At 36.8% G+C, this 11,371-nt stretch overlaps 1 protein-coding gene and 1 non-coding gene across 4 annotated transcripts in view; both read right to left on the bottom strand.

The window, feature by feature from the left end:
- Nucleotides 1-2,009: 2,009 nt before the first annotated feature.
- On the bottom strand, nt 2,010-2,082 carry Trnac-aca (transfer RNA cysteine (anticodon ACA)). The gene has a single exon. It is a non-coding gene; the product is annotated as a tRNA-Cys (tRNA).
- A 1,001-nt stretch (nt 2,083-3,083) lies between these two features.
- LOC139985018 (uncharacterized) overlaps nt 3,084-11,371 on the bottom strand; it is a 46,905-nt gene continuing 38,617 nt past the window's right edge. For all 3 annotated transcript variants that reach the window (XM_071999206.1, XM_071999201.1, XM_071999213.1), the window contains exons 15-19: nt 9,908-10,155; nt 6,559-6,762; nt 5,276-5,354; nt 4,562-4,667; nt 3,084-4,013 (exon numbers count right to left, since the gene is read on the bottom strand). In XM_071999206.1, coding sequence (XP_071855307.1) covers nt 3,920-4,013; nt 4,562-4,667; nt 5,276-5,354; nt 6,559-6,762; nt 9,908-10,155 — 731 coding nt within the window. In that variant the 3' untranslated portion in view covers nt 3,084-3,919. The remainder of the gene's footprint in view (nt 4,014-4,561; nt 4,668-5,275; nt 5,355-6,558; nt 6,763-9,907; nt 10,156-11,371) is intronic.

The following is an 11,371-nucleotide window of genomic DNA, read 5'->3' as shown; positions in this document are numbered from 1 at the left end:
ATTGCATGTGTTGTATTTAATACAACTAGCTGTCTTTAGTTACCCAAGATATCTTTAATGTTCACCACCAATCTGACATAAGACATAACACAAAAGTGATGTTATATTGCATGTGTTGTATTTAATACAACTAGCTGTCTTTAGTTACCCAAGATATCTTTAATGTTCACAAGCAATCTGACATAGGACAATAACACAAAAGTGATGTTATATTGCATGTGTTGTATTTCTGTTCTACTATTAATATAGTGGAATTGGACATACGGTCTCTAACTTTCACAACTCCTCCTTTGGCATAATTACTAGTACTGCAGTACAAAGAGTTAGCTTTACTTTAAAAGATGAAACAAACATAGTTACAAGAATTTAACATTTCCACTGAGGTAGAAGTGTGTAGGTAGGAACCACATCTGGCCTTTGATTAAAATTTCTGAAAGTAAAATGGCACTTTTTGGAAGCATGTGGCTCTGAAATGTGAGAATGAAAAATAGTACTTTCATATCAATTCTTGTCTAAACATAAAATGCTATGAAGGACAAAATTGGATACAGTATTTCCTAGCAACAATGCGTGTCAGCTACTTCATAACGAGATGAAAACTGAATATGGCTTTGTATGAAAAGGAATGACTTTGGGAAAAGGTTGATAGGTTTGGTAATTCAACTAACTTATAGGAGTGTTAGCTCAGTGGTTAACGCTGGTGCCTTCCAATCATAAGGTCCCAAGTTCGAGTCACTCCAAGATTAATGTATGTCGTCCAGTTACAATTGTTGTCAAATCATAATCATGGACGTTAAATATGAATGTAAGAGACTGACTTCGGTCAGCTTGCGGCTTTGATAAGCCAATGAGGCTTCTTCGCGAGTTTCTGCTTGCAGGAGGATCTGAAATACATACATACATTCACACATACACACACGCATACAAACAACTAACAGGAAATCCACTCATTCATTTCAGGAAGATTCATCTTTGTCCAATATGTCAATATAATTTATGCATGCAATCGTACAAGGATGTTAATTTTACCCTCTAATTAACTTTGCAGTCGAAAACCTCTCTGTAAGTATTGACAAATGGTAAATAACATTAAGGTTTTGTGTATTATTTTTTATGTATCATCAATTCCCTAAGATACTTGATTGTTTTATTTCTCATTTCCAGAAAGAATCAAAGAGTTGTAACTAAACTTACACATGATACATGAATACATGAACAGAAAAACACACTACATAAAGCAGAGATTTTCGAACTGGAAAGTATTACAACAGAAATACTTAAATATTACACTCACAAATTTATCAGTGTGAAACATTCAGGAAAGAATAAACACCCAACCGTCATGTTTACATTATACGACAGATATTCCTGTGATGAACGAAGCCCCCAGGTATCAAAGGGACTCGAAATCCATTTAGAAGAAACAGTGATGTCACACAGTGATGTCGGTGGGGTCTTACTTTATTTTTACAATTTTTTTTTCTCTCTTCTTTTGTAAAATAAATGTACACCTACAGAGGTGACATGGAAACAAACGACAATATTACAACATTTTAAGGACGTCAATATTTTGAATATAGCGTCTGTAAATCCTACTTCTATAATACAGAAAAACAAACATTATAATTAAACAGAGATGACTCATGAACCAGTTTAGTCCTGCCCAAGTCCTCACAAATGGAATAAGACATTTCTTAATTGGCTGCTTACAGAAATTAATTAATCCCATTTATCTCTATCATGTTGATGAATGATGCTACCTGGCCTTGCTTGGCCTTCAAATTATGGGCTTATTTCTACTTTTCTATCAAGAAAAAAAAAACTGTAATGAAGAATATTCCAGGAACCTTTTCTGTTATAGAATTTAATTATGTATAATTTAGCTATGGGCTTACTTTATTACAGTATCATATTTCAGTTTACTAGGCATTGCACAAATTTCTGTAATATATATATATATAAATGAAAACATAATGAGAAGAATAATCCAGAACAGTGAAAAAATTTCCAGCCTCCACCGGGATTCGAACCCGGGCCTCCCGCTTTGTACGCGGACACCCTAACCAACTAGGCCATGGACGCTGATTGTATGTCCAGAGGTTCGAAACCGGTAAGGAAGGTTGTAATTTCACTGAAGGCGTTTGACACCTGTATCGAACAATACTAGTTCTGTTTTTGGTGACATATTTTGCCTTACTCTAGAGATCAAACATGATGCTATCCTACTTAAAAATCATTTGTGATTCCTAAAGCCGGATCTCGAAAGAGATACTTTGAACAGACTTTATGTTAATGGAATGGAGCTAAACGACAAAGGCAAATGAATATATATAAATGAAAACATAATAGGCCAATATAGGCCTATATATATATACACATGCAAACATATCTCATCTTCATTAGATTCTACAGGATCTATGACTGGCATGCAACTGTAGACTGGAAAATTTAAAGTTTATGGCTTGTTTATCATTTGATGATGTTAATTTCTATCATAGATTTGATACTATAAAATGAACCTAAAGTTTGCTTTTAAATTTCATACTTCATTCATATCATAAAATTTCTTTCAATGAAAATGATTACATTAATTATAATAACTGAAAATGTTTGCATCATATTGGATCAGTTGTTATGTTAATTCACATCCTAAAATGTCTTGATTAAAAATAATAAAATTAAATAAATTAAGTGATGACATAATTAAATCACCAATTATTTCTTTAGCTGCATTGATTGGTTCGTTATTTCAGCTTTTCTTCAGTTTAACATACAAAATTTAGGCAACGTCAAAGTTTTAATATTACAGTAACTTACATGAGTCATGATGTAGAACAATACGTTAACTCTGTAACTATAAATAATCAAACTTAATAGCATTGGTTGGCAAATAAGAATCGAAAAATTATCAGATATATACATCTTTTAAACTTAATAACAAATGCATGATCTGTTTTAGACTGAATGAATAAGCAACCACACCCTCTACTGTTGACTCCTACCTCTGAGCAACCATTGGAGTTGACTTCTTCAACCCAACCTTTAATAGTAAAGGCAGAGTATTTCATGTTTACATTCCAAGAACATCCAGCACCCAGTGTACTGGATTCCTACAATCATACATTATAGCACCCAGTGGGTTCAGTTTGTACATCTAAGCACCCAGTATATTGGATTCCTACAATCCTACATTATAGCACCCAGTGGGTTCAGTTTGTACATCTAAGCACCCTGTGTATTGGATTCCTACAATCCTACATTATAGCACCCAATGGGTTCAGTTTGTACATCTAAGCACCCAGTGCATTGAATTCCTACATTATAGCACCCAGTGGGTTCAGTCTGTATATCTAAGCACCCAGTGTATTGGATGCCTGCATTATAGCACTCAATGGGTTCAGTTTGAATATATGAGCACCCAGTGTATTGGATGCCTGCATGATAACACCCAGTGGGTTCAGTTTGTACATCTGAGCACCCAGTGTATTGAATGCCTGCATGATAACACCCAGTGGGTTCAGTTTGTACATCTGAGCACCCAGTGTATTGAATGCCTGCATGATAACACCCAGTGGGTTTAGTCTGTACATCTGAGCACCCAGTGTATTGGATGCCTGCATGATAACACCCAGTGGGTTTAGTTTGTACATCTGAGCACCCAGTGTATTGGATGCCTGCATGATAACACCCAGTGGGTTTAGTCTGTTCAACTGCACTGCCAGTAGAAGGTTCAACTGATAAATTAAAAAAAATATTTAGCTTAAAGTTAAAGATGTATCTGAATATTTGGCATATACTTAAAAGTTACTTCATAACTTAGTTCATATTAATCTAACTATTACCAAGTTCTGAGCAAGATTTTAGCTGAAAACAAATGATTTGGTTATAATTTAAATTTCCTTATGATATCTTCGTAACATTAAGATGCTGCACGAGTCCATACAGTGACCGTTACTGTTTTCTCTTGTTCCCCATAGGAAGCTTTCAGTTGTTCGGTCTGTAGACATCTCATTCTGTGAAAAGATATTCATAAAGATAAAACTTAGCAGATGCACAATAGAGAACCTACTCATTTAATAGAGGTGGCATTCAGGAAGTGGGGGGGGGGGGGGAGGTGGGAAGAGATCCAGAAGCTCAGTTAAAAATGTGACCTGTTAAAATGACTGGTACAGACAGTGGCGGGGCGTCCATATAGTCAGGGGGGGGCGGATGCCCCCCCCTGTCGGACTCAAATGGACTGCTGGCGCCCTTTTCAGCTTTTTACCACTTTTTACTTATTCACGATTATTGACTTTTTTAATGCGCTCTCATCTACCTATTGACATTTGTCACATTATCTGCAAATTAGCAAGGCCCGGAAAGGGTCATTTCCGGCGATCTAGGGATATCTTTACTCAAAAAATGTCTGTACGCTCCGCGCCAACCGGTGGTGGCGCTCCGCTTAGATAGTGTCGAAAGTGCCCCTACAGGCCATACTTGCCCCCCCTGACCAATACCCCTAGCTCCGCCACTGGGTACAGATTTTCCCTTTGTTACCTGTGTTTACGAGTTTATCACCCACCTGTTGCCTATGAGAGGTTGCAGCTGTTTTCTCCCTAGACCCTGTGTTGATGTAATCAAAACTAGGCCACCTGGTTTAGACACCTCCCATAATCGTGCCAGCCATGCTGAGGGTAAGATACATTGTTGAACAACATAAGAACTTAGAAGAAATACAAAACAAAATTTTATTCATTTAAATAACTCCCTTGTGGTTTCCTTGTTTCACAAAAACATAGAACAAGAGTGGATATTACATTGTTCTTTATCCCATATTGGCACTTTCCCCCTAATTGACCACATTCTCGGGGCTGAAAGACCATGACAACCCCCCCCCCCTCCCTCCGCTGAGCCTAAACATGGTATATCTAACCTGGTATCTATTAAAATTGTTAATTGTTGCATCTGTCTAACATAAGGTTATTCACACATTAGCTTTTGTAAAATTCTTGAAAAAGCTTATTACAAGACTATAGCCCCTCCCACTAAGTGTAATAATTTCCCTTAAGAAAAAAAACAATAATAATTAAAAAAAAAAAATTTAAACTACTAATAACTGGCCATTATCCTTGCCAGTCCTGCTGTAAATGCCTTGATGACCTTACTACGCATTTTGAATTCACAAAAGACAAAGTTAAAGAAATCTTGGTATAATCCCCCAACCTCACCTCCCCCCCCTCCCCTTTTGACTTCAAAATGGGCTCTGCCATCCCTGCCTTATCATACTTGAACTTACCTTTCATATTATTCACCCTGTGAAGGCTTTGAACAAGAACTAGATCGAAATCACAAAGTTCATTGGGGACCCATGATAACTAAACAATCGAAAAAGAAAACAAAGGATATGGTTCACTAATTAGATGAAAAACAGCGAAAAGCTAATGAGTAATCTACAGTACAATTGGAATGGTCTACTTTACAGGAGGGGGGTCTCAGGATATTTTATCCAGATTGGATCTGAAGGGGATTGACGTCAGTTTGTCCTTAAAGGTCCTGCACTTGGCAAAATCACCCTGAGGTGTGTGTAAAATATACCTAGGCTATAGAGACCCTGCAAATAGACCAGCCACTAATTTGCATATTGTTTACCCATTCTAGCGCATCTGATAACAGGATTATACTACTGTGGCGTAAGGATACTGTTTTGTCAAATGAAGGGACCTTGGTCTATAATAGTCAGCAAATATAACTATGAGCATGTCTGTAACAGCTATTTTTGAGGCCAGTTTGGGGAGGGGGAGGAGGGAGGGAAGGTGGGTAGATGTGTTATGGACTTCTGGGAGGGTTCTAATGGGTGGTGGTGGGGGGAGGGGGTCACCCTACCGTTGTAGAAATTTTGTACAAGTATGTCTGCTTAAATGCTAAATGGTGCAATCTTTTGCAAAGAAGATACGTATACGTTCCATACTTTCCAGAAATTTCAATAGACCTACAAATTTTTGTAAAATGTTGGAAATGATAAAACCTTTAACATCAAATCTTCTCATTATTTTAGCAACAAACATGCTCTTATAATCGATATGATGCTTGTGGGGAGGGGGGAGGGTGGTGGGGGTATACTCTAATACTGTTATAAATATTGCCAGAAGCTAGTCATGTTCTAGGAAGTTAACCACAAACTGCAAACCACAATAAGCAAGATATAAAGCCAACTAAAGGAACTTCCGATCTAATAACTCCTGCACTAATAATCAGTTTTGCGGATAATGCTAATTTGGCATACAAAACCTTCCGGGAATCACTTTATACGGTATCGCATTGCAAAATGGTCAAATTGCTGTACAAGTTGAAAGATTTATAGCAGACTTTGTTAAACATATATAAACCGTAGCATTTCATAATATACAAAATTCAGAGTAGTTTAAACTGCATGCTACCCAAGATTTAAACACTACATTGTTCTATGACTATGCAATCATAATGCATTAAACCAATAATCTGTGGTTTGTATGAAGTCGAATCTTTGGATGTAACCTATACATGTTTGATCTAATTGGCATACAGCAGAGAAAGACCTACTTGCTTGAATAATGCTCGCCGTCGGTCGATATCCGATGAAACTTCAACCTGAAACTCTTCATTATTGTTGCTGCCTGTTACAGTGGTCAGAAGCTCATCAGCATCACCGTTCCCGAGACTAGTAGACTTTGATTTCCTTCGTCCATATTCTTGAAGCACCTGACAAGTATTAACAAAGCTAGCGCAGAAATCAGTACCTACGACCTAAAGATTTCAAAATAAAAGGGAGAGGAGATATTTTAGAATTATCTCTTGACTGAACATATCAGCTATCTGAAGTAATCCTCTCGTTCTGCACCACTTCATGGAATACTGGAATAATACGAAAAGGCACTATGTATTAGATAGACCAAAAGGTTAGAATCATATTTGGTTACATCCAAACCTGAGATAGTTGTAATTTTCATACCCATGAGGAGGGTCTTTGCAAAAGTCTGTACAATCACACACTATCTGAACAAAGAATGAAATAGCTGCAACTTGTTTACTTAAGACAGTTTGTTAATTCAGACTGGGTCAAAAAAGTATTTTCTTACTTTTTTTTTTTTTTTACGAAAAGTGACCTATTTTGTTGCAGTTTTTGAAACGTTAAAATAAATGATACAGTTATGACGGAATGCTGGAAAGGTCATGTGACTCAGAAGCTTGGAGGGACAATATCTCATCATGTAGTATTAACTAAAATCTTGTTGGTTGCAAACTTGTTGGTCACATTCAGTAATTGGTAGACTGGCACAGGTCCTTCATGAATTAAGACCATATTCAGGGTAGAATAGACATTCATGAAGGACCTTATTTGTACCATTGGTCTGCTGTTGTGACCCACATGTGGGACTGTTACATTTACAGAAATGGGACCTTGAAGGGTCTGGAATCCAACCAGCTGAGTTGCTAATTGTCAAGTTTTTGAGGGAAATTTGAATCCTCCGTAGGCTAGGGAGTTGTTGTGTTTTGCGGTCCAACAAGTCCGCCGTAGTTTGCTTTTGTTTGTATATATGTAGGGCAAGAATGAGCGCTACGCATAGGTGCGTTACGAAATTTTAGGCGTGTTACGTAATTGTCTTGTAGTCTGGATTTCAGGCTGGTAGTAATTAGCTTCCTGCTTTGTATAGCGCGAAGACGTTGGTAACAAAAGGGGTAGGATATTGAAAGAACCAAGGTATGTGCGGGTATAGTGTCATTGTCGTATGGAGCCACACCAGAGAAAAGTTGGGTACAGTCCATCGTAGACCTTTGCCATGTAACGTGTCTTTTCCCCCAACGGTCTGACTGCGTTAGTTTTCGCAACAGCTAGAAAGCTGCCTCGTTGCCAAAATCACTTTCAAGGGTTATATATAATATCTGAGCAAGGGCGTCAGAGTATAGCGAAGGTAGATTAGAGCTTTATTAGGAGTTTCTGCCTGATGTCGAGACGCCAGACGCTTGTCGAGACCAGTTTCCTGTTGTGTGTTTAGAGCCATTTTTCCATCTAAATGGCTTTTAACTTTGGGCTGGGACAAGAGTGACGTCGCTCGTTCGATTTTGGTCTCTATTTCACGCTCGGGTCACGAGGACGGGTGAACATCGAGACGTTGCCGGTTCTCATGGAGGTTTGAAACTGTATTGGCGAACCGTGAATTATTAGCACTTGACTTTGTCATAATTGGCAGATGTTTTAATCGTTCAACGAACTGACAGATACCCGAACATTACTTCTGAACTTCTAGACGCTCCTGAACAGTCCAATAGCTCGATGCATTTTTAACAAATGATTAGACGAAAGATATATTTACGTTGTTATGCATGTGATATTTTGGGAATTTAAGCTGACTTGCCATTGAACGTTGATCCACAACCTAGCGTCTTTTAACGACTAAAAGGGAAGTCTAAATTAAGAAATAAGAATTAAAAGAAAGAGAGTAACAAAATAAGAGATTAATATTATAAGAGTGCAAGAAGTGATTGAGACATAAGTTAAATGATAAGGGCGCGGCGTATATTTTAGTAAGATAATTTAAGGTATTTTTGTGTCGGAATATTGTAATTTGTGATGCACCACACTAATAGGTTAATTGTTTAAAGTAATTAAACGTTGAGCAAAGACAATAAAATATCTTTATTGTGTGTTTTTGTTTTGGTTGTAGAAGGGCTCTAGTATACGAGAGAGAGAAAAGGTATCACCCTTCCAAGGGTTAAAAGTTGGCTGACCCGTGACACTAATTAATGTGGCCAATTTTGGCCTTCCAAAACCACATACTTTGTGGATGTTGATAAACTGACCTAGCTGCCTTCATGTAAACCTGAGAAGATAAATGTTTTGGGTAGAGTTTGTCACTAAATAACCCCTGAAAAATTCAAACACTACAATATTTTGCTTGATTAGAAATGATCTTATGAAAAGCATTGCAAAGAGTTAAAATACTATTTAAACAGCCTCTTGCATCAATAACTTCTTTAACAAAAGGTTCTGTTACATGGAACTTAAATTAAATTGGCAATTAACTTCCTTCAATCACAATGAATCTGCAGTTTATGAAATTATTGCAACAAAGGTTCTGTCAAATTGAACTTAAATTAATTGGCAATTAACTTGAATCAATAACAATGGTTCTGCAGTTTCATGAAATTATTGCAAAAAAGGTTCAGCGACATGGAACTTAATTAAATTGGCAATTAAGTAACTGCTTCAAAATCACAATGAATCTGGGGTTTCATGAAATTATTGCGATAAAAGATTCTCTCGCAATGAAATTATACACCTTTTCAAAACAAATACCAACGGAAAGTAGCCCACAAAACATTCCATTACAGATCGATTTAACCGAGTAGTCAGAAAGCACTAAAAGTCTATGACAGCATTAGCCCGGATTCATATATGCAATTAGGAATAAGTGAGTTGATATCCCTCTATTATAAACATTATGCAGGCTTGTAGTTCTCTGCCATAAAGTGAAGGTAAGTTTCAATGGTAACTGACTTGGTCAAGGTTTTTAAACATATTTTCTGTACTGTAATACAATCAACTGCCACTGGTGTTGAGAACTTGGTCAGACTCCAGGGATAATAATGTCACCTGCCCCCCTCCCCATTTTGCTCTACATTTTTTCTTGAATATATCGTAAATATGATAATACAATATTTTTTTATTCCCAGTATATTTCCAAGTAACACTGGATACACAACCATTTAAGTAGGTGGGGTCGCTTTCCAAAAACCTGTCATTACTCTAAGAAGCATTCAAGTTTTTATTTTATTTTTTTATATTTTTTTAATATTTTTTATTTATTTATTTATTGATTTATTTTATTTTCTTCTTTTTCTTTTTGGGTGCAGTCAAGTTTAATGTTTATAAAGTGCAAACACAGCTAACCTCTCTGAAGAACTGGCAGAGTTGAAAGGTCATGCAACCACAAGCACAATTGAGATCCAATGCTCGTAGTGCTGGAGTATTGTACTGTTTGATCAACTGTTGGATCATTTCCTGGAGTTTCAGATAGTAGATCCTGTCAACTCCAGGTAAATACTGCGATTGCAGCTCATTCAATATATTTCCGGGTTGGTCATCCTCAAACTGTATATTAGTTGATTTCAAAATATCAGCTGCTTGGAATGGAAATTCTGGTGAAAAAAATTTGCCAAAAATTGATGTCATATCTCGATAAAAACCTAAAGGGGTGGTTGGGGGGGGGGATAGATGCAGTCACTCTGATTAGAATGCTTTAATAGTGATGTGGAGGGAGGGGGAGAGGTTGGGGGGAGGGGAGGGAGATAATGGTAAACTATTGATTTAATAGTATACATATATTTTGGGGGGAAATAAGAAGATAAAAACAATGGCATTCAAGTGGAAACTTTAAGAAGCATAGTTATTGTGATCATCAATTGCATTGCCAGATAATTATGTGGAGTCATTTATAGGCCAGGGGTGGGGGTGTATGGGGGTGAATGATAGCAATTATCTAACGGATTATATCTAGTTATGGCTAATTCTGTCTTCATGCGGGGAGCAATTATTTATCAGGTATCACATTATAAAGTGCTATGCAAACTGGTCAAATTGCTAGATACAAGTGTAAAGATCGTATAGCCATACTTTCACATAGAAATAGCAGATAACATTCAAGAGGCCTCAAAACTGCAAACGCTACAATTTACCGCTACAAAATTGGAAGAGTTAAAATTATTCCAAATTAATTAAATTTCTATCACAAGCTGCATGGGTGTGACTCGGGTTGTACCATTCTATGGAATGCTTCTACAGCAATAAGCCACATGATGTGACATGGCAAGTTTATTAATCATTCTTCAAAATTAACATTGCAATTGATTTTGACAGAAATAGCTTTCATACTACAGAAGAGAAAGAAACATTTATACATCCCTCTTTAAAGTGCTCCATCTTGCTCCAACCTCCCATCCTCATCCATACCTTCCATCCTACAACCCTTGCACTGTCATTCCAAGCTTCTTTGGCATCCCCCATCCTTCAATAACAACTTATCTTACTGTACTATCTAACAACTGTACTTTCTAACAACTTGTACTATCTAACAACTTGTACTATCTAACAACTTGTCTTACTGTACTATCTAACAACTGTACTATCTAACAACTTGTACTATCTAACAACTGTACTATCTAACAACTGTACTATCTAACAACTGTACTATCTAACAACTGTACTATCTAACAACTTGTACTATCTAACAACTGTACTATCTAACAACTGTACTATCTAACAACTTGTACTATCTAACAACTTGTACTATCTAACAACTTGTCTTACTGTACTATCTAACAACTGTACTATCTAACAACTGTACTATCTAACAAC

The sequence above is a fragment of the Apostichopus japonicus genome, chromosome 2 (genome assembly GCF_037975245.1).
Source record: "Apostichopus japonicus isolate 1M-3 chromosome 2, ASM3797524v1, whole genome shotgun sequence".
NCBI classification, from domain to species: Eukaryota; Metazoa; Echinodermata; class Holothuroidea; order Aspidochirotida; family Stichopodidae; genus Apostichopus; species Apostichopus japonicus.
Note: the sequence above shows the minus strand (reverse complement) of the source record. Positions and strands in the feature narration are given on the sequence as shown.